General features: G+C 40.6%; 1 protein-coding gene across 1 annotated transcript in view; it reads right to left on the bottom strand.

The window, feature by feature from the left end:
* Positions 1-24,633, bottom strand: part of LOC107316044 (ligand-dependent corepressor) — a 53,854-nt gene that overhangs the window by 13,771 nt on the left and 15,450 nt on the right. Inside the window, exons 2-5 of the mRNA XM_015867120.2 lie at positions 13,804-13,869; positions 13,292-13,371; positions 5,714-5,846; positions 1,302-1,589 (exon numbers count right to left, since the gene is read on the bottom strand). Of these exons, the coding sequence (XP_015722606.1) occupies positions 1,302-1,589; positions 5,714-5,846; positions 13,292-13,371; positions 13,804-13,869 (567 nt within the window). The remainder of the gene's footprint in view (positions 1-1,301; positions 1,590-5,713; positions 5,847-13,291; positions 13,372-13,803; positions 13,870-24,633) is intronic.

Here is a 24,633-nt window from a genome sequence, read left to right on the forward strand (position 1 = left end):
ACAGGTAACAAAACATAAATCATCCCTGGGCTTTTTCACCACTAAGGAGCAGTTCACGCAGATACTTTCTTCTTAACCTCTAATTAAAACAAACAAACAAACAAACAAAAAACCAAACAGAAGCAGAACCAATTCTCTCCTCCCTTTCAGGGGAAAGCTTCAAGATCAGAACAGTTTAACATTTACAAACATATATGCAAGACAGAGTGGATTACATTTGCTTTGCAATAACATTAGCTAGAAATAAATGCTCACCAGCTAATGGCACAGCTCCTCACTTAGAAAAAATACCATATAACCTTCCTCTGCAGTTTTGTAACTGACACCCGGGGACAAGTGTAAGAAGTGTCCAGATGTCCGATCTGAACAAGGCTGAACATGTAAACTAACCTGCTTACAGACAGAAGATATCTCACATATACAGACAAGATGAAGGAATGTTTACAATTAGGTAACAGTGAGCTAAAGGGTTTTGTTGGCTTATTTTGTTGTTGGCATTCATTTGTCTTAAAGGCATTGGACAGCTTGAGGATGGACAGTCTACCCTGTATTTAGTAGAATGATTTTAAACACTTTTAAGCATTTCTAAGGAAGGGAGAAGAAGGTAATTCTAATCCCCTCAGTGAAATACAGTTATGATAACCTCTAATCCAGGTTTACAGGGAAAAAAAATCTTTCACTTAACTAAAATCACTTGCAGAATTTGCTTGTTAAAAACTTTTTTTTTTTTTTTTTTGATGGAAAGCAAGGTTTTCACCTTAAAACAAGCTCTGCAACACTGTTACCAGTCACTCAATCTGTGCTTTGCTGAACAAGTCTATTTTTAAGGTGGAAAAAAAACCCCACAACTTTTTCCAAATGTATGAGCCAGCCGTCACAAAGCAGTTTCTCACCCAATTTGACTACTTCCACATTGTGATCATAAAGAAAATAAATCCAACCAGTCTTTTAGTTGGATTCTGCACTGACCTTCAGGCAGGTTTTCATGACCACAGTAACTTATCAGCAAGCATTCAGCCCACTGAGGAGGCTATTTCTCGCAGCTCCCAGCAGCACAATTGTCCCCTGAGGTCAGGGCACCTCCATCCCCTTTGCCCTTCTTCATGCCTGTGAGCTTACCTTCTTTCAAGAATTACCTTCTCTCCCAGCCATATCTAGCTAGTCAGTCTTTTACCATGATGACACCTACCGCTTTTCCACTTCACATTTTATGTTGAAGTGCAAACTTATAATGGTTTTCTCATAACAAGAATGCCGGGAGTGGATTGTCACAGGACAAAAGACACTGGTAAGAGTCCTACCTTGTTCACTAGGTTCTGACTGAGACTTTCTGACAGTAAGGTCCAGAGGTGAGTCTTGGTCAGCCATGAGAAGTTTGCTGAGCACAGGGTTCTGAGCAGTTGCAGCCGTGGGAGAGGAGGCGACCAGAGATGCTTTCAGCAGGCTTTGGTTCTTTGTGCTATTGGGCTGGCTGGAGTCCTGAGTAGAGCTATTTTTTGAGGTATATTCAGCAGCAAACTGTCGGATCATTCGCTGCATGATCTCACGGGCCACTAGGGGAATATTGGGGTCAGAGACCCTAGGACTGTCTGGAAACATCAGAGATTTTTTTTAAGGAAGCACTTTAAGTAAAACAACTTTTATATTAAGTCACTGTTTATTTTAAAAGAAAAAAAAAAAAAAAAAAAAAAAGGCAAGCCAAAGATAAAAGCGTTCATATAGGGTAAGTACTTTACTCTGAATATCTGAGCAAGAATCACAGCTAATTCTAGTACAAACTTCTCAAAGTAACAGTTTCCCAGGAAAAATATGCAATCTCATCTTTTGCTTTCAACTATATCCAACCAGACCTTTAAAAGGTGTGGAAGTGGAAAGGAGAGTTGGTACCACAAAGAAAAGCATCAAGTAATAAACTTCATTATGAAAAACTGAACAGATTATTCAGTGGAATAATTAACTTACCTGCAGCTACAGAAAGGGGTGGGGGGAGAGCAGAGTTGCAGCAGTCCCCTATAAAATTATTGGGAAATAAAGCCCTATACTGATTCTTCAAAATAATTTGAATGAAGATCAAGATCTTCCATCTCATTTTATCTACTACTGTGTTACAGTGCAGCACAAGGCGCTACCCAAAGAACTATCCCAAAAACCTAGAGGTATCAAATGAAAAGTAATTCTATTTCTAAATCTACTGGTGAGAACATGAAAAGGAACAGTTAGAAATTCCTTATTTTCTTTCTCTCCCCCATAAAAAAGTGTAGAAATACAGAAGCTATTTAGGTATATAAGCAACACAAAGATAATAATGTAAATCACTGTTTTAGACCAGTAGCAATTCCTTATGTCAAAGCAAAACCACAGCTCCTGCGTCACAGGTGCCAAGTCCTGCCACTTCCTCTTAAACACTACCTGCTTTCTTTGGACAAATCAGGGTGTTAGTTCTTTTGCTGCTGTCATAGTTTGTTTGTTAAAATACAGTTCCTGAAATGGCTCAAAAGATTTGATTTTAAGGATGAGTGACATGAAGGACTGAGGGTAGAGCTCCCCATAAACCTAAGAGCCATGGTAAGCAGTTACCATGTTTCTTGATAGAAAACCATACTGAGATAAAGGTTTTCAAATCTAAGATCTTACACAGTCATTGTGTATAATCCTAAGGTGATACAGTAGTCCTACATTTCTGGGATGTCTATGTAAATAGTTGACCATTTTATCATGAGGTCTACGAGATATTTTATTGTTGCTAAGCACACAACACACCAAAGTTTTACAAAGACATCAAGAGGTGAACCAAACTGATTTATGTACATTTACTTCCTCCCTTTCCTTCTAAAGGATCCACAAGGGATTGAGCTGTAACAGGGAAGACGTGTGGAAACTTTTCCCATCAAGTATGACGTGTCTCCTGTTTTCTGGGCTCCCTATTAAGACCTGCTGAAGGACACGTGACAATCTCTAAGGAAGCCCAGAAGAGCACAATTTAACAGTCTGATCACACTGATGCCAGCGATTTGACGTGTGCTTGTAGTGTGCACGTGTTGGGCTGAAACGAATGCTGAGATCTATACAGATTACATTTACTGAAGAATCATTCCTTTCCTGTGCACATATATTCATATATGTACAAGCCAATAAGGTCTGCAGCTAAACATGCTTCCAAATTCATGGAGAAAATACTGTATACGCTCATAGGCATGCATCTTTCTAACCTGCAAGTTCAAAGAAGCACAGAGCAACTACTGAGAGCTGCTCAAGATATACTTCCTAACTCAGGACACTAACTTGCGAGCAGAAGGGTAGTTACCTACCTCATTAAAGGCTTTTTGCTTAATACAAAGCCTGAATTTTAAATGCCGAGGATAAAAACTGTTCAAAAGTGAGCACAAAGTATTTGTAGCATCACTGAAAATCAACCTCGTGTTCATGTTGATTTCAAGTGCCTCATTTCTTTGAAAGAAATTTTAACTTAAGCCATAGAGATTCTCAGAGATGATAAATACAGCCAACATTTATCTACAGTAAATTACCTAAATTAGCACAACCCAGCTTTAAATCCTCAGTAGCCTTTGTGTATTCTACCTGCACAGAAATCCCAAAAGGGAAACACCAACCAAAAATAAAGGTATAATTTCATTAAACCATCAAAAGAAAGTTCTACCACGTCACAACATGAAGGTACAACATAAAGGTAATGGAGAACTAGATACTAACACTCTGCTCTCACTGGAATTACGAACATTTGGTAGAAACATTATTGGGTCAGAGTGCCACGGGCATGAAGCAGAGAGGAAGTAGCTAACATTAATGGGCAGCCTGTTCTGAAAGTTTGCTGACACTGCTCATTATCTTTGTATGTTAAGCACACAAATTCATGTCCTTGACATGCAACAGGCATCTGTTCACAGAACACCTGCATTTTCCCTGATCCACACTGACTACAAAACAGCAGTTTAAATGTTACTGGCAGTCGGGATGGAAATAAAAAAAGAACTAATTACCGGCATGAAGCCAGGAGAGCAAAGTACCTCTGAGCAACAAGGAGCATCAGAATTCTACCATTATTTGTGTCCTCTGTGCTAAGAGAGTGCTCGGGGATCTCGTGTCAATGGCATGAGTTAGAATAACCTCTTAAGCAATCTAAATACAGCCAAACTTTCTACAATGCATTAAGGACTCAGAACTGAGCTCCTGCCAGGCTCCTTCCCCTCCCTTATTACTCTTTCACCGAGCTTAGTTCTGCTGGAGAAGGGAAACCAAGAAGACATTAACTAAGAATCTTTGAGATTATTTACTTTTTTAATCTGAAATGATTTCATTGTTCTCATTCTGTGTGCCTGACCACAGAAAGCACTAAACAGTTTTCCTACAATTAGGGAAGTGTGTGTTTCTCATGAAGTACGTGCACAGGTCACACAGAAAGTTAAGCTTTTCATCAGGGCAAAGGGATGAGATGTCTAACAAAACATTTGGGAGAGCTGCAAAGGCACTTCTTCACAGCCTCCACCTCCACCAGAAAACTGGAATGGAAAAAAGCATACGTTCTCTGTACTTCTTTATTTTCTTAAATCAGGTCTGGATTTAAAGAGAGATGGGATAAGTTTGAAATAATCTTTAAAAGAAAAAAAGCCACTAGAAAGGCAGACTTGGAATAAAAGCATTACCTGAACTATTGGTTGTAACATACAAGTAACTATCCCTCCTACCATCCCACATGCTCTGCTTTATGCAATTCATTGTACTATATAGTTTGTATTTATTCATCTGAGTCATAAAAGAAAGACTAAAATACCATTATCTGCTTAAAACACCTTTAAATATTTTGGTGACTGTGAGGATGGGCTGAAGACTGGCTACAGCAATTTCTATTCTGTTACACTGAAGCCCTGCGTTGTCCCCCAGCAGACAGGTTGGAATTACTGATTTGGCAGATTTTCTCACACATGGGTTAGACTGATAAGTACAATGTACTTCCACCAAGGATGCACTCGGAAGCAACCTCTGGATTCCCATTTCTCAGGTTGACAGAAAACAGCGAAGTGAGTTCTGTGCCTTCTCAACAGTGCACTTTAATTGATGCAACTCTCCAGAACAGACATACAGGACTTTCTAACTCTGAGCTACACTTACTGCTCTCAGCATATTGTGCAGTACTGATTTTCCAGTTCTTTTGCTGCTCACGTTTTCAATTTCCCATATAAACCCCTCCACACTATTCCAACTATATTTTGGATTGTGGATTGCTGGAGCAGGTGGGGATGGAAATCACCACAGACCATAGTGAGAAGACTGCTGACTTCTTAAAAAATTAACATGGATCCCACCAATAAGTTAATTTTAGAAAGAAAAATATATACATATCTCACCTACCCATCACCACCATTCTTCTTTATAGCTCACCCACATAAACACTGGCTTCAGACAAGCAGTTCTGCTGGCTAAGAGCTGAATAATAACTATAAGGACACCTGTGTTCTCATGCAGAGTTTTACTTTGGGGTTAAAGCTCTTACACTCTCTTTCTCTCTTCACAAGACCATGCTGTTGTACTGCTACAACAGGAGATTTAATTTTCCCTCTTGAGAAATACATATAAAAACTGCAACTGGAAAATACTGACCATACAATGACAATGTGAACATCCAATCTTTGACACCTGCATCACATGCAAAGAAAATGACCAGCAAGATTCATTTCCCCCCCGCATTAAAACCAACCTTTTCTGTAAAAGACTGCATTGAGGAACTCTTCCGCTTGCCTTTCAAAACGAATGATTTTTGCTTGCTCTTGTCTAAGCAGAGCTTCTTGTCCAGCTTCCGAGGCTGGCTCATCCAGACTGACTAAGTGCTCCTGCAAAGATATTTAATAGTTATAAGATCTTCCTGACTCCAAAACAAATAAAGTTCCTAAGGCATTACATATTTTACTAAATTCAAAGCTTTGTTAGATACCCAGCGCAGAGTCGTATCTACTTAAATCAAAACTTGAATTTCTGACTGCTCCAGAACATTGTACTTTGTCCTGTTTTCTTGCTGTAAACGCAGCAGAAGACTGGAAGATTTGATAACGTTATGGCAAATAACAGCCCACCAGAAGGAAGATTTCTGTATTTTACTACATTTGGCTGCAAATTGCATATCTAGCACTCGTTCTTTGGCTTTTAAGTTTGGTTCTATAAGAAAAAGAAACACCGAGGGCAAAATACAGAGAAAATTAACCTTCATTTACACAGCGTTCATGTGAACTGAGCAATAAGTGTCCAAGCACCAGCAACAAACAAGGCCCTCTGTCAAGAGGCTCAGCAGCTGCGACTTTTCAGTGAAATAAATGCAAGTTCAGTGTTTACAACACTCACAATGAATTAAAGTTCATTTTCTCATACAACTGAAGTTACCTCCAGAATATTTCAGAACCAGTCTTTTAACTAGGATAATTAAAGAGAAACTGGAAGGCAACGGTTACAAACATACCAAATACAACTGCCTGGATTTCCCCACCCACCCTTTTCTCTCCTCTTTCACTTTAATGCCTTGCTCTCGCACAGGAGAATAATCCCTTTCGGGGCCCTTTCCTCCCACTTTCATTTTAAGCAATATTGAAGTTACCTGTATTTACCTACTGCAGGAATGCACACACAACCTCTCTTTGGGTTGAGGGAGTGTTTTATTTTGTTAACCTTTACATGGTATCAGTTACCATAATACCTTGGCTATAGCCAGCTTCTGGCCTCTAACGTACAAATTGATTTCAGGTTCATGTTCTCATGGGGCTAAAAGGGAAGGAGGAGAGAGCTGGCAATTCACTTATAATTCACAATAAATGAAAACAAGAAGTCATCTTTAATTCTGTAAGTCTCTGCTCCAAGAGGCTTAATGAAAGGAGGTTACATAACCAGCCTATAGTAAATTAACGAACGTAGCAGTCACATGAACTACGTGCAAAGGGTAATCATATGAACACTGTGGACTCTGGCCTGTACAGCATGGGCTTTCACCATAAGATTCGTCATTTACCAGCTTCCAAAAGTTCATTGTCAAAAGAGAAAGGGGGATACCCACCTCAGGCTGTAAAGAAAGCAAAGTTTGTGCCACACTAAGAGACAAGCATGCAATGACTGAGGTGAGAGATGAGCTTGACAGCGTGCTTGCTGGGAAATACAGTTGTGCAGAGTTAAAGCTCTCACAAAGGGACTAAGCCTTCCCACCCACCACTGTACCAGGGAGAACCCAGGCTTGCTCCCATAGGAAAGGCCAGCACTTCTGGGCTTAGCCCTTAGAAGGCTGGGAACTCAAAGTGGAGCACTAGCATTCACTTCCACACCAGGAATGCGTGAAGCAGCAGTGCTGTGGCTCCAGGCTTTGTATAAACAGGCTGAGCACACATACGAGGCGTCAGGACAGGATCTCACAGTGAAAACACATGTGGAAAGTAAACCCAATATTTTTGTTAGAGTTATCTTCCAGGTGAAACTCAAAACATACTTCCATTCTCTTTTTCAAAATGGCATTTCCATGTCTAACCAAGTTTCAGGCAGGATTTGTCCCCGTTACTGACCTCCCTCAACCAAGTTCTGCTACCCTCCCAGGTTATGAGGATAGGTACAAACACATCAACCCTTTGGTTTGTGTCAAAGGAGACATTCAAGGAGAAATTAATTCACAACAGAGCTAACCTAGGCAATAGGCAAGTGTTAGCACATTTAAAGACAGACTTTTAAGCTTTACTTTAAAGGAGTATCTGCAATCTAATGCACAGAGATCTGGCTAGATAAGATCAACCCAAGTTGATCAGCATCCTCCGGCTGAAGGCCCACAAGCCATTGCAAAAAACTTTTCCAATTCAAAGGACAGAATTCAGAACTATAGGAAACATCAGCCCCTCGGCCTGATCCAATGAGCTGTAACTCCAGAAGCTTAAAATCAAGACCATCTTCATCCAGCATAAGGCATAGCTCATGTTCCCATTATCTTTCACAGCTGAGACATCACAAGGCCACACTGGCCAAGCACTCCCTGTACTGACCGTATGAGACAGTCTACCAGAAAGATCTCTGCTTACTGCCTTTTTCTGTTTCCTTATCACTTCCTGTACAAATGATTCCAGCAATCTCTGCAGCCGGTTGATTCCTCAGGGGAAACTTCAAGTTTTCATAGTAAATATTTGATTGTGATTATCAATCAGTGTCAACTTCCAGAAGTTTTTCTTCATTGTGTGCACTTGTTTGGGAATTCATCTTTTTTTTTAATTTTTTTATTTTTTAAATGCTTAATGCTAATTAAAACTGATCAGCATTGGTTAGAAATACCCTAGGGGTTAAAATGTTATTTCTCCCCATTTATACCCCCCATTGTGTTTTCTTTGTGCTTTTCTCCCAGAGCATCACCAGCATCCCCTCCCTCGACCTGCCGCATCACTCTGTCTGGCAAGGGAAAAATTCCCTGTCCCAGCATTAAGACATGCCTCTATTCATATAGCCCCCCAAAAAGTTTCTAGTTTTTACATTGCTATCACCTTTCTGTAACCTCTCACTGATAAAAAACAAGCTTTGGTCTGTCCCATTTCTGCTGTTTCAATTCCAAACATGCCATCTGAAGCACATGTAACTGCTTCCAGTTTGGCATCAGCTGCAAATTCAGAAGGTTGGATTACTTTTAAGACATCCTTCACTTATTGGGAGCGTGAGATTTTGCAGTGAGAAACAGCACCGTTTCCTCACTCAGTGAAATAACTGATTGGACAGATCTATTAAATTCAAAACACGTTCCTTTGCTTTGAATGGACACCCCACTCAGAGGCTGCTGTTCTGACTAATCATAATCAAGTACCACCGTAACATTCCCCTCAGGTGTTTGTTTCAAGTAATGCCCAAGTTGTCTGAAAACTGGAAGTCACTCTGGTGTGGCTCTCACATGCTGCACCCCACCACACTTCCTCCCCAGAGCTGCCTGAGGTCCTTACAGTGAAGCCGGGCTATTTTATGGCACTCCAAGCAGCAGGTCAGCCCTCTGCCACCAGCAGCATCAGACTCCAGAATACTCTCCCCGTTGTTTTCTCTCTTGCTATTTTTATAGCTTAAATAGATCTATGAAATAGTAAATGTGCTTAGGAGTATTATCCTTCTTGTTTCCTCTCACCAACAAATGAGATTAGTGTCATTTCTCCCCCCTCCCAAAGCTTTTTATTTCTTTGTTTTACAAACTAAAACCAAAACCCACGTGCATTAATTTCTTTAGGTAGCTTTAGACAATCCATTTTATTTTTATATATATAACACATACATATACACAACTGAATTCTTCTTGAAGGATTCTTTCCCCAATTTCCCTCTTACTTCTGGTGCTTTTTGACGTTATCTATCTGCAGATTTACACCAAAAAAGAAACGTAATAAAAATCTTAAATTAGGCTTGAGCTCTACATGTTAGCAAATAACAGCCAAGATCAGCAAACCACTTCACTGGATACAAACATTCCAGATAGAGCCACAGACTTCTTCTGTAGCAATAGCTCTGTTGGTTTTCTTATGAGACACAATAAAAAACGAACTGCAATTAAGAACACCACCACTTTGGTTTCAATTCGTCTGAATGGACAGGTCTTATCTGTGCTACAACCTTTTAGAAGGAAGAGAGCCCCAAAGAAATAAAAGCTTGGAAACCACGCATCATAAGTCTTCTCTGTGAAGGATAAAGCCCACAAGGAACTGGGAATTACCACGTTTGCAGATCAGCCAAATGGAGCTCACTGAGTTGGGCCCCACAGAACATGATCTGTTTCCTTTTGCTGCGAGTATGCTGCGTGAGCTGCTAACTCTGTCTTTCATGCTGTCAATGTACATGTGTTAATGATCTGGAAGCAGTTCCTTCCTTAACTAATTATTCTCTCTGATCATACAAGTGAAACAATTGTGATATTGTTATTTTGCTTTCTATGATGGAAGAAAAAAAATTCTAATTTCTAAAAGCTTTATGTTATTGCATACAACCCTTTGGATACAGGCAAAAATAGGACCGGGAGATTTTAGCTCCTAACTTTGCATGTATTTTACTGACGTTCTCATGTGAACACACTCAAGTCTACTCCTCTATCAAATACCATCTTGTATTTTGGCTGGCAAAAAAAATCCATGCATTTGCAAGTAGAACTACTGCTACAAATAAATTAATCTCTTCAGAATACTTCAGCAGATGGTTTCCCCTCCTTTGAAGAATGCATGTAATTGAATCTGATTGCTTGTAAAAGCAAGAATTAGCATCACTGAAAGGGGTGGGAGAATAAGGGCAGTTTTCTTCCCCAAACGACTCAGCCAATAAACTAATCAGGGCCTCCAGCTCTCATCCTCCAGTCCAGCGCCCAGGTCTCCTTAAACACAGCCACCTGAGTTACAGGGCTTTCTTACAAACAAATCCACAAAAAAAACCCCACAAGATCTGTATTATTTTTCAACTTGTTAGAACACGTACCTACACATCGCCCAAAAGTGAGAGCTGGTTACACTTACTGATTATTTCACCAACAGAGGTGTCAGCCAGAGCCCCAAAGCACAGAATGCTGCATGGCTGTGGCTATCTTGCTCCCAGCTGCACCATCAGTGACACAGCTTTTAAGTCCATCTCCATTCTTATGCAGGCACAGACACAGATGATCCCATCCCACTCAGTTCTTTTGATAAAAAAAGTGAAAAGAAGCACATCGACAGCAAAAAAGCAGGTAAGAAGCTGAGGCACAGAAAACACAACTGCAACCATATTACACACAGCAACAGACAGGTCTTAGTAGTTTTAGAAGATTAAGCCTTTAACTCCTTCAAAAGGAAAAGTTAAAGTTATCATTACAAATGACAAATGCTGGACAGGAGAGATTTCCAATAAGACTGGTACCATTCCCAATTTAATTCAGGCCACCAGTGGAAGACCGTCCATCATCTGGCTGAATACCAAATGGAGTTACAAACTTTTGAGTAACAATGAGATATCAGGCTTTACTTCAAACGATGACCACATCAAACTCACACTACCTGAAGACCACCCTAAGAGAGCTATATTTAACTGCATATTGCAAGCTAACGACATACGCTATGGCCAGCAGGGCAGCAATTCAGCATGCCCACAAAGGAAGAGGGACACCCCACCTTGCCATCGCCCACAGCTAACACATGAAGCACTCACAAGGTCTCAGAGGAGCCATATTCTTCACTCTCTCTTTCAACAAAATAAAACACCACTGCAACAGCAATGTTAATGCTGGGGGAGGGCAGGAAGAGAGGAAAAAATTTCCATGTACTCCAAAACAAACTGAGGTATCTCTAGGCCCAGCGCAAGAGGAATCACCAGGATTAACAGAGGTCACAAGTCTGGGTTGAATAGATTGCTTTACCTCTGTTCTCCACTCCGCCATCCTCCAAACAGACAGCGATATCTGGACACACAGCGAACAAACATGTGTACAAAGCACTCTTTGCTGTCTCTATTTATCAATCAGCTCTAAGAAAAAGGGTTTAAAGAAGCATTTTTTGGCTACTGAAATGGAAAGTGACAGATATGGGTTTTATTTATAAAACTTGTTCTACCCAGGCCCATTGTGACTGACACTAATGCAGCCTTTGTTAACTCACATTTGTCTCTGGGCAGATCAAAACGTATCATCTCCTCCTCACCTCACGCTTTTGGCAAATGATGCTGCGTGTCCCTGCTGCATTCTGTGTCATTCTATGTGCACAATCCTAAAACCTCCTTAGATCCAGATGCCAAAACTGCCCCAATAGAGCAATACCAGATCAGACCAAACATGTGTCCTTCTTTGCCCATTTAAAAATTATCACACAGTACAATGGGGAACCAGAGGAGCCAAAAAAAAAACAGAGCAGCATAAAAACACATCACTGGCTCTCAATGACCTAGCACAGTGCACTGGAAATATAAATAGTGACATCTCAGTTTTTGACCAAAAGGCTATGTAGAATTTGGAGGAGAATAAGAAAAGCATGTCTAATCTATACGCTATACAGTGCTTCCAGTCGTCACCTAAATAATGGGTTTTCAGGAGCTTTATTTTAGTTACTGTGGGCCTATGAGGATGACTGAGATGTAGGCAGTCTATCTGAAGATCTACCCACACATCAACAGATTCTCCCAGCCTACAAGCAGACTGACCACACCACAAAGTTCATTCCTGAACCTACCTACAACTACGTTCAATGCTGAATTTTGTCTTTATATAAGTGACGTAAGTTAAACAAGACAGAACTCCTAGCAGCATAAGTACACACAGAGCTTACCTGCTGTCAGCCTCAACAAAGTACTACACACTGCGCCTATTCTAAATGCAAGCGTTTCTAATCCTCCTCCCAATGCTTCAACAAACAGCGTAATATAAAAATAAGCATTAACTGGCAACATGGCAAGTCCCCCTGTTAATAAGAAGGTACTTCCTTTATGAACAAACCATGAGGTCATACGTTAGCTGCTGCAGAGGGAAGGGCGATTGTGTTTCATTCACAAGTCTACAGAGAACCCCTCTGCACTTACAGTTACATTGTGCAGGAAGAAGTAGCAGTTAAGAGATCCAGGAAATGATGTTTTCCCAAGACAGATGAGCCTTCCTTCTTACACTACAGAGCAATCAGTATTTCAACACATGGGCTGAGCAGCAATCACATACAGCGTGGTAACCTTTGTTTCATACACAGCTATAATCTGGTTAAGAAAACAAACTACAGGTGTAAAATGTTGGCAAAGCTGACCTGCCCATATTTAGGCTGTGACATGGTTATAAACAAGCACAATAGCAAACCTGCCACACACACAAGCCCTTTAATAAAAGGATATGGCCCACAGGGAAAGAGATTCCGAGATAGGGAATGAGCCTCTAGGTGGTTAAAATGGACCACATTTCCATACTGAAGATAAGCCCAGTGTCTTACTGTGGTAAGCACACACAAGCCACAGTTTGATTCCCTTGGGAAGGGTTACATGATCCCAACAAGATCTTTTACAAAGAACTCAAAAAACAACAAGAAAAAAAACACAAAACAACCCATAAATCAAATTAAAAATTAAAAAAAAAAGTCACTACACACACACTGAAAAAAAAAAGTCTTCATCACGTACCACAAAGAAAAAGTTGCAGAGAAAAAAGGCTCTTCATTAACGTGTATTATTTTAATTAAGAAAATTCCAAAGGAAGGGAAAGGAGTAGGTGGCTGCAGGTTTTCTGTGCTCAGTTAAGTAGGAGCAGCAAACTCCCTCCCTTTGTCCCTCCCCTACAACTACGAGCTTCACACATCTGCATTGTTACCTTCACTTTTTCTCTTCTCAGGCAGCAGAAAAGACAATTTTCATCAAAAGACCAATCAGAAACACCTTCAGGCTCACAGTCTGTAAATCAGAGGAATAGCAGATTACTTCATATTCATAAACCGCGACATAACTGGAGCCAAAAGAGAAATGCCAAATTAAATACCTGTTTCACAACATTCCTGCCTGCATTCTGAGGATGCAGGCTTCATTTCAGCCATATTTCTAAATCCCCAGATTACCAAACTGGATACATTTGATCTATGCACAACAAATCTTTTTTGTTTTGGTTTTTTTTTTTTTCCTGAACACTGCCAAATACACTCCCAGCTACATAAAGATGAACGCACACTCATTAGTAATTTTAGCCAATATGAAACTAACTGTGAGCACTGCCTGGGGGAGGGGGAAAAGCACAAATCACCACGGTAACACACATTTTCTAGAGGCAGAGCTGGGGCTGCTTCTGTCATTAGAAATGCAGAACAAGATACAAACATAGAGATTGAATACCTTTAAACAAACTGAGATCTTTTAATAATCCAGGTCCAAACAGGCCTTCTAGAATACTTTCAAACCCTAAAAGCAAATAAAAGAATTGTTAGCTTTCTAGATTAAGTACGTCACTACAAGAATATTCACAATAGCAGTTCTATATTTATCTGTTCCAAGAACAGAGCTCAACGTGTTTTCTCTTAGCATTACAAGACACATGGGTCAATTGCGATGACTGAACTACTGACAAACCACAGCGGAATCCAGAGCCCACTGACTCCTGCACTTAGCTGGGTTAAAAACAAAAAGCAGCACGACACTGAAATAAGCCATTTTGAAAAGAAAATGGGAAGTTGTAGTATCTACGGTGTGCTTCACGACACCCAGGTAATTGCTATTGGGAAAAATTATCTTGCTTAAGCCTTAAAGCAGAAAAAAGGTTCGCTTTTGCAATTAGGAATAACTCATTATAATTCATCCTTCCATCTCAGACTGGCATACAGCTACTTTCCTACATTTAGACAAATACTGTAAGCAATGTTTTCTGCAGTTACAGGTTTGAAGAGAGAAAATTAAAAGGAAAGGGATTCAGCAATGCCGTGCCCCTAAGGAACCAAATTCTAATCACTACACCGCTCGTGTCAAAGATCTGCATCTAAAATACAGCCCGATTTACTTCAGTGCCATGATTGATGCCACACTTAAAATAAATCTAACCAATTTTAGTTTATTCTAAAAGAGGGAAAGCCTTGACTGAAATTACCGCCATTATTTGGAAACGTTAAATCAATATTGCACTAAACTCCTGCTGGCAGTAAAACCTACAGAGCTATCAACTACCCAATGCTGCAGAGAAGTCAAGTTAACAAGAGCGAAATGAAAAGTACAGAGATTATTTTGAGTGGTACAGACAAAGTCCACCTGCTTATAAAAACCTATTTCCACCATGGCCACAAAACCCGGGGTTAGCACTCACTGTGGTTCTTTCCCTACTCCTGCAATGCATTTGCACTGTGGGTTTAACAACAATTTGTGCAGAACTGGGTAACCTCTCCTACCTGCCTGGATATGAGAGAGGCAGAAGAAATAGAAGAATTTTCTTAAGAGATGAAAACACAGCTTTAAATTTAGAGAAACTTGAATGGGTGAACTGGGAACAGATAAACCACCTGAGAATGCCCTTCTGACAAACCACTTTGAATGACTGTGTGCTATGAAGGAAATCAGTTATTACACTGCAAAAAACAAAAACAAAGCAATAATAAAGTAACTCGGACTATACGTAGATCTAATGGTTGTTTCATAGACAACGGTCTTGTCTTCAAAAGAAAAAGATAAGCAACATTATATTCCTCTGTGTGTCAGCAAGAGTTTCCTTGCGCTTACATTACTACATACAAGATGCAAGACCCTGTAGAATTTGTAGCTTGCAATGTGACTTCAAGAGCCAAAGCACTGCCAGAGCATAACATCCTTGATCTAACACCTCTAAGAGGCTGACACTGAAAATCTCATCTCAGAAAGCACCGAGCAGAGAACAAACAAAGAAAAAAAGAGAAAGAGCAATGGTGAAATTACAGTCAGGAGGAAGCAGAAACAGGGGAGATACCACTAAACAAGGGGGAAAAGGAGAAGCCAAGAAACTATCCATCCCATTGAACAGCACCTTGTCAGGCAGAGAAGAAGCACTGCCTCCAAAAAAAGCCAACTCAGGCTTCGGGAAGTGGCAGCAACAGTGGGAAAGGGCGACCAACCTGACCTAGAAGAAAAACAGGAGAATCAGGGAATTGACCCAGAGGTTTATTTATAACGCTGTCCCTTCCGTGCGCAGCGACCCCTCCGATCTGGTACCTGAAATGCAACAACTAACCAACCTCATTCCTTATCTTTCTGTTCAAAATATAATGCATTTATAAATAAATAAAAATCAAGGGAGCTCAGGATTTTACTCAAACTCACCACTCTTAAAATAGTAACCGCCAGTGACTCATGCCCCACAGTTTGCCATGCACGCAATCGCACACTGAAGTCCCTGCCAAGTTTTACAGCTTGGATATTGTACAATCATAGTTTGCTAGCCCACTGTTCTCAGTGATGCTAATGCCACTCGGTTTTTATTAATATTAAATATTGGATTTAGCAGTTGCATAGCAACAGCAGAACATCTTATGTGCAATGCTTGACATTAAAAAAGGCAAATAAGGGAAGCATGAATGTATTCAAAAATTATACTAAAGACTGGTAAAACTGCCACGAAACCAAGCCCTATTCCCCCCAAATACAAGGTGCAACACAGTAAAGACAATCTAAGCCCTACCTTGTAATACTCAGCCATTCAGGGCTCCAAAACAACAACTGTGCACCCTGCATGGTTCATCATACATAATACAATTGAAACCAAACCTTGAAAAGGAGTTGCCTACTTTTTATAGTATTTTTCTATCTGATGTCACTACTCTTAGAAGCTTGAAAAGAACATTTCTTTTCCCACCGATGGTCCATTTGGCAGACAATATTTCCCTGCACTTCAATTGGAACAGAAATGAACATGGCTGCCTCTGCTAAATTCTTGTTTTGATGTTTCCATCATCAGTACTTTGGTGCCTGAACGTTCGCAGCAGTTGAAGAGTGGGGCCAGTGGGAAGCTGCAGGACAATAGAACGACACCAGAGCAAAAGGGGCGAAGACACCAATATTTCAGGGGCTTCTGCTTCCCACATAAATCATAATCAAAGCAGCCCTGCTTTTAAGCTTGAAGTCACTGGTGACCCATTAAAAGAAAAATATCTTTTGGGTGTTTCTGTAAAAATTTATTTTAAAATATCTGCTTTTTTAATAAAAATTAAACATCTACGAAGCTTTAAGAAAAAAAAAATACAAGCTCTCCATCTCAGTAAGCTCTGCAATACACAGCATTGGTAAAATAAAAAAGAAACATTAAAATAAACCAGAAAGAACAAAGGAAAGCCTTTGTATTGAAGCAAAGGTGGAACACGCTGTCAAGTCCACAGATAGCTACGCACCTTATTTACAACCCAGCAATTATTGGCTCTAAAAGTAAAGCAGTATTTGAGAAACTCGACTCTCCAAAATATCTTCTGATGAGCCATTTTCCAGCTGAGAGCAGAAAATTAAAGCTGAGTATTCCTGGGTGATCAAATTTCACTGCTTTCTTATTTTCATCCTCCCTCCTGTAACCAAATACTTTAAGGCACAAAAGTAAACTTCAAATGAAGTTTGCTGGCTAACAGTTTAAGACCACACCAGCTCAGCTTCGAAGAGATCCAGTTGGAGCCTCACAGCTGAGAGCTCTTCCATTGACTGAGAAGCCACCAGGCTCCTGGAAAAGCTATCAGAGAAGCTGATGGTCGAGAAGAGGACTCCACTGGCTGCATGGATTAACCAAAGACATGTTCTCTCTCTCTTAAAAGCCAGAGATAGCCAGGAGGTGTGGGTGCATTTCTGGACACGTCCGCCATGAGCTTTGCTCTTCAAACAATGCTTTTCTTTTTCCCTTGAAACAGCACAGCTTAAACATGTTATTTAATACTCTCTACATAATATGCACGTATCTCGTCAAAGCTGTAAGGCATGAACCACTTAACAGGAGCCAGATCTGAGAGCAGAAAAGAAAATAAAGGGCTACAGTTTGTCTTTACTGTTTGCTACTACATGCATTGTTAATGACGTCCAAGAAAAAAAATAATATATTACTTAAAGAAATTATAATAAAATGGCTGTGACTACAAGCACAAAGAGGAGACAACAGGCTGGAGGAACAGCAGAGGGACTTAAAGAATACATCGAATCCAAGAAGTGATACAAAGGTCTGAGCAAATATAAAGGTCTGAGTTATACATGGATTGAAGGTGAGCGAATATGAAACCAAAAAGAAGGTATTTACGCATATTAACTTTAAGAAGTCCATAAGAAAATGGCCATAAGAAGATGGTAGTACATTAAACTCTTACTAGAACAGCATAGTACACTATTTAGCAACAAAACCTCTCAGGGTTATTTCGCATTCCTTAGCTAACCATCTTCAAAATGCTACTGAAGTGAGTGGTTTATTTTGTTTGTTTGCTTGGTTGTTGTTTTTTTAAATGGAAAAATGCTTATCCCTCTGAAATGTCAAAGCTCTGAGCAGACAGCCATGGAGGTTTCAACTTGATAAAGGTTTTTGAGATCCACAGAACAGCTCATTCAGGAGTTAACAGTAGGAACTGTGTCAGTCAACGTGGGCTTATGAAAAATATTTAATTTTAATGTTATGAAACTGAAAACATGATTAGCAGGAACAGGTTTGATACAATACTATCAAATACGTGAAACATTTTTGGCACGCTACCAAATATTTTGACTGTAGCCAACCAAAAAATAAATATCAGCCCAATACACATAGATAAAAATTGATTAAGTGACAGCTCCTGAAATGTTTATGTCAATGGGAAATTACTGCAGTGAGGTCTGTCAGGTATTAGTTCTTGGTCCTGTGCCATTCAATATTTCCATCACTGGTTTGGATGAAAGCAGCCACAAAAACTGCAGGAGATACAGAGATGGGAAGAGCAGTGAACAGCAGAGGGGCCGGGTCACTTGGGTTGCTCACCAAAGCAAATGCAATCAAACACCACTTTGGAGGGGGAAAGCTAGAGGAGGCCAGAAAACACATCAAGGGACAAGAACAAATAGCTTCTCAAAGACACCACAAGATCCAGTGGGTAAAAATGGAAGCTGGCCAAGCTCAGCCAGATGTAAGGCACCCTCAGTTTTACAGGGGCACATCGAAACTGAATAACACAGCACACAACCAGTGCAATGCTTACCCTGGGCAAGGGCTCTAGAGGTGGCACCTGGGAAGCACAGTCTGACCACCAACATCCACTCCCTTTGTACTCTGTCCCTGCTTACATTCATAACATCTGGAATCTCATCAATGAGTAGGAAGCAGCCACTACCAGCACACATCAGGCTTTTATTGGATTTCTTGTACCAAGATTTTCTGGTCAAGACTGGATATATATTTATCCGCAGCTATGGGATTTGAAGCAGAAATTAATTCAAAAAAACCCTACAATCTATGTGTAACACGGGAATTCTGTCCCTTTTAGGACTAAAATCTATTAAACCTGAACGTTTCACTCACAGGCATCTTAATAGAAAGGCAGGACCAAGCAACAGGGGAGGGGGAAAAAAGTCACAGGACAGTTATTAATATACACCAAATCTCAGGACATACGTACAATTATACAAGTTGCTTTACTGCAGGAATAAAGGAATGTTCAATTCTCTCACCTATGATGAGAAATCTTTTTATTTGAGTGGAGTCAAATTAAACTATGGGTGAGAACAACTTTATATCTGCTTCCTGGGGAGCAAATGTTGAAAGGTTTCAGTTTTTCTAAGTCGACATTTCTGCATTTTTGTTAATGAAATTCCAGTGCTCAGGAAATTTCTGCAGACATCCCTGCTCCAAACAGATGCTTTTGTGAACAGAATGGCTTTCCAGGGACCTTAGACAACAGTAACCTGGTTCTGTATGAACACAGACACGTGCACACATAAGAAAAGAACAACCAGCTGAAGGATGTTGAGGTAGGAACTGTTCAGAAGAAGGAGCAAAACCAAGCCCTATATGACAACACGTAGCTCTCCTATTCCACAATTAGCCCTGGGGAACACAAAACACAGTATGCAGTATTAGCTGCTGAGGCCCTTGAAGCTCAACAGAAAAAGAATACTCCAGCCCTAAACTAATGTATTTTCCACTTAAAAACAGCTGCTCCAGGAGGTAAGTTTCATGAAGAAGCCAACAAGGTCCATGTTCTGCCCAAGAGCCATTCACTGTTACTGTACCTTACTGTAGGAGGAACCTGAAGAAAAAAGAAGGGACAAAAAACTACTTTGGCAGTAGAGAAGTACTGCTGATAGCGAGTGCTTCTGACCAGACATCCTTCAAGTTCCAACTCTGGACCACAGGCTTATTGAAGAAGCTGTAGCAGACCAGCTGTGTTCTTCTCTTCAAGCATCCCTTTCAAGCAATCCCTTTTCCTCTGAGAATCAAATCTAAGTGCATTTTCTCTGATGGAATATCAAACTAGCAGTATGGCGTTTAAAAGTTAATGAGCTAAGCATGGCAGAAAGACAGCTACGTATCCACCAACAGTGCCACAAAGCTCGTGTCCACCAACAGGAAAGAGACATGACAGATCTCCTAAAAGATGCACCTGAAAGAAGGTGCATCCCTCTCGCTATACAGAGGAACTGAGAGGCAGAGTAAGTTGGGCAGTTTTGTGGTGCAAGAAACTGAAATCACTCTTCTAGAATGCTACATCAGCACTCTTACTGGTAGAGAGCTCACCATTCCCAGCAAGAAAAAGATCATTCACAAAAGGAAAAACAGAAAAGGAAAAACCCAACAAAATAAACAGAAGGGATAAGTTATAAAGCTTGTTCAAAAGCACAAATGGCAGAACATGGGTCATCTCCTGACTCCTGCCCAAGGGTTCTTTTGGGAGTTGGTATCAAGCCAAGAATCACGTTAATGTAGGCAGAATTCAAGACAAGATGAGGATTCCTCACCACAGCTGTCTCAGCACCACCCTCAAGCTACAAGTTGCCCTGAGCTTGAATCGCCACATGGACTTCCAGGGGTGGGAAAACCCTCCAGTGTGTACAGACTGCATCATTAATCTGGCTGGTTGATCAGGTCAGGGTGTTGTGCTCTTGGTTTCCAAGTCAGCTGCAGACCACGAGGTTTACTAAAAGACTGTCCTGTTTCCCCCACAGCTACTCAGCACCAAGGCAGGGCATAACTCTGAAGTGTTTTCATGTACATACTCGCATTTTATTACTCTAGGAAATAAAGCAGAGCACACAGACATCACAGAAAGATAACTACGCAGCTACCATTTCCTCTTGAAGTAAAGGCAGCTTTCTTGATGGCAGCACACAACTTAGTAAAAAAAGACATACACTGTTCGCTTTTTATTTTCTTACATCTATCTCAATTCAAAGATTGTGCTCTTATTTCTTTAACTTCCAAGTGTGAAGTTTCAGTGGGCAACCAGACACAAAATCCACTGGGGAGAAACTCTACCAACAAGACAGAAAGTTTGACAGATCCAAAGAGCCAAACAGCCTAAGAAAGAAAGTGCTCAATAGCACAAAACATCAGAACAGAAGTTTGTTAGAATCCCAAACATTTCTCAAACTTAAAGCAATTTTTTCATATCCAGCACAAACAAGTTGTTATTGTTTCATTGCCAGGCAAAATAAGGGGACATCACTACCTACCAGCATTTACCTCTATATATAATGCTACCCCAGCACAGAGTAATAACAGCTTCAAATACAATCAAAGTCTGAAAAATGGACTGGAAGTGTGATTCTACATAGAAAACTAAATATAGTTGCATCACCCATCATTTAAAATTTGATGATGATCAGGAAACTGCAAGAGCCTGCAAAAGTTTACTGAATGCTTCTGAACTGAGAGGCAGCTTTTATCTTATAGGTAAGCCAGGAGCCATTTGATTCTGTTATCTGTGACTGTAAGAGTCTATCTTATGCTAAAGAAACCTCTGGCATAAGCCATTACATGATTGCCCCAATGAAGAATAGGCCTTCTGCCTCCAGCTAACTGACAGCTTCCTGACAATCCTTAAGACATGCAAGGATACACCACTTCATCAAGTCAAGTGACTGCTTTACTGCAACGCTAGTGAGAAGAAGGATCTTGATCACAGAAACAAAGCTGAATCTTGACTACAGTGAAGTACACCTGACATCTTAAGAAGGTTTCCAGAAACTCTGGAAAGCACCCATAGCTTTTTCAGACCGATGGCTCAGCCTCAACTGAGGTAGAAATGATGATTTAGGTGAAATCATGGGGTATTCCAGGCAGCTAACAGAAAGAAGGCAGGATCATTAGAAGTGGGGACAGAAGGGAAGCTATTCACCTTAAATTAAATCATTAAAAATAAATCCATACAGAGGAAAGGTTTGTAACACCGAAAGCCATAAGCTACGGAACACAATATAACAACTAGCTGTCAGAGCTGAAGCTGTATTTCAAAATGATCCTTAAGTGATGATTCTGTGCACCCACAACACAAGGAGCAAACAAACACAAAGGGAGCACCGCTGAGCCCAGCCAGCTTCGTGGCCCTTAGCATAACAGTAGCAAAGGCACAATGCTACAGAGTAAGCACACTGTAACTCTCGCACAGATCACTGAGGACACAGTTGTATTACTATTGTTACTCTTGTGCCAGGAAAAAATAAACAGCGGCAGAAATATCCCTACTTGTCCTTCAGTGAACACCTGAGATTGCGCCACTAAGAAGCCAGAGCCCTGACCCTCCTTCAGATGCTGAGAAGTAAGGGCTGCTGACAACCTCATAACAAAAAGCTACAGCAGCCAAACTTTTGGTGCTGAAATGAGTTGTGGGAACTGCAATTGCCAGATGTGAGGGAGCATTGCTGGGAGCAAGGGAGCTTTCTTCTGAAAAGGAAAAACTACACACAGATGCAAGGAACGTGCAGTAAGGAGTGATGAAACAGGCTGACCTCTGGTGCTCAGTGGAAACTCTCCTCAAACACAAGGTCACCAAGAAGTCTCTCACTGTTACTGAGATGCAGCATTCGCCATGACATCAGGTAGCAATTCTTACTAATCCTTCAGCTACAGGCACACGTCCTCAGTTCCATCAGCTATTCCTGCAGATGTGCTTCACAGGAGAATGAATGTGAACTGAAGGTCACATTCAGAACAAAAATCTTGATAGTTGGGTTGATGCAAAAATAATGTGATAGAGAAAACATCCCTTATGATGGCCATGCAAGATATCAAAGTTATATCCAAGTCTATTTTCTGGATAACTGCAGTAAATTTGGTGCCTACAAGCATATATAACAGTTTCAATTGCACTTAGATGAGTCATATATGCATCACTTTTAGCTCCTACCATCATCTTTAAGTCTTTCCCAATCCAAGTAGTTCTATGCAGGTTGACAAAGCTCAGTCCCCACCGTGTCATTTATTCTAACACATTATCAGATTGCCATAATTCAGAAAGTCACGTTACCCACAGTACTTGGTTTGAGGCAACCCCATCCCCCTCACAGCTCGTTTTCCTTTTAGTTGAAGTCTGATGCCTGAAAGCAATGTGTGCAATCTGAACCTGAGAGAAGACAGCAGTCCCACTAAGCTTCCATACACCAAGTTTCTCAAACTCAAACAACAGCAGAATCTCCAATATACTCACAGTTAACCAAATGAGGGGGTTTCTATTCAGGAACATGCCACAGAGGCATCTGCAGGTCAGCCTTCCCAAACAGCAAGCCTTGTTTGGATTTTGCAGCTGGGATCTCAATAAAAAGAAGCCTTAGTAGACCAGTTACTGCCTCAGGTCTGTTCAAAGAATGAAGGCCCTGTTCAGGATGTTCTGCAGATCTTCAACTGATTTGTTGGTGGCAGCCTCCTAATAAGCTGCCAACCACAAACTGCCTGTTTGCAATCTGAATTCAGTTCTCCAGGTAATATACAAACAAAGCTTCTCAAGCTTAGTATTCCACACCATGCTGTGCTTCTGAATTCAACGGAGACCAAAATATCTGTAACAACCTCTGTGTGAAGAAACAACAGAAGCACTTTGCTGTTTCTGCTTCACTAGAAAAGCCTCCGAGCTCTGCAGATCAGGGTCACCATCCACTGCTATTGTATCCAAAGCAGCTTTTTTTTTGTAACTTCTGGACAATCCTTTCAGAAAAGAATCCCATAAATGGATTTCCTAATCCCTGGGCAGGAGCTGCCAGCAGGACAACTGTATAAACAGTGAAGGAATTCGATACAAACTGCTTCTGCTGCTTACACGCAAATCATCTGCTTCTAAATGATTTCAAGGCCAGAGTGGCGCTCAGATATTGGAAGCTACAAAGCAACCTCACATCTGTGACACTTTGCTACCATCTTCCCTGAAGTACATTCTTTCCTACAGAGTTATTTACATATGATTTTATTACATATTATTCAACCGGAGTATCACATATATTTAATGAACAAACACAACATGAAGAAAGAACAAGGAATTGCCAGAGACAGCATGCGCAAGAAGCAAAGAACTAATTCACGCATGCAGCCTACTTGCCACCACCATCAGTTTCATACCTTCCACCCTCTGAAGGTTATTTCTCTACAGCCAGTGTTTTATAAGTGCTCTTCAGTACCAGAAACATCTCTATGATCAAGGAACATTAGACATTGAGCACACACTGAGCTCCAGATTTTATGAAATTAAAATAATTAACAGGACTTAATGAACCTTGAGTTCCCTTGAAAACCTGAAAGTGATCACAGCAAACTTGCCTTCCCATAAAACCACTGGAGTAGCACCAGAGGGGCAAGCAAAGGAACTAAGCATGGAAACTGAATGCAGTAAGATACCAAAGTGTTGCAAAACACTGCACTTTTCAAGCACGTGGTCTTCAGAAAACATCTGCCAAAGTAGCTAAGCCAAGGAAGAACTGCAGTCTTACCCAAATTAATTATCCACACACAAAGCTGGACAGTAGGTGTGAAAACACAGAAACTGTAACCAATTATTTCAAAGTATTGGCCAAAAATACTGGTAAGAGCTTTAACAAAAGAAATTCAAACCACGTGCAGAGAGAGGTGCCTTCTGTTAAAAGGGGACGAGAACAGAAGAAAGTCATTGGAAAACAAGGGCTGCAGAGGAACCTGCAGAGCCCACAGCCACACAATGCACACTGCCATCAGCATCCCAGTCACTTCAGTCATTGAAATAGTTGCTTACAGTAATGCTTCAATCAACAATTCCATTAAAT

Source organism: Coturnix japonica, chromosome 6 (genome assembly GCF_001577835.2).
Source record: "Coturnix japonica isolate 7356 chromosome 6, Coturnix japonica 2.1, whole genome shotgun sequence".
Classification (NCBI taxonomy): Eukaryota; Metazoa; Chordata; class Aves; order Galliformes; family Phasianidae; genus Coturnix; species Coturnix japonica.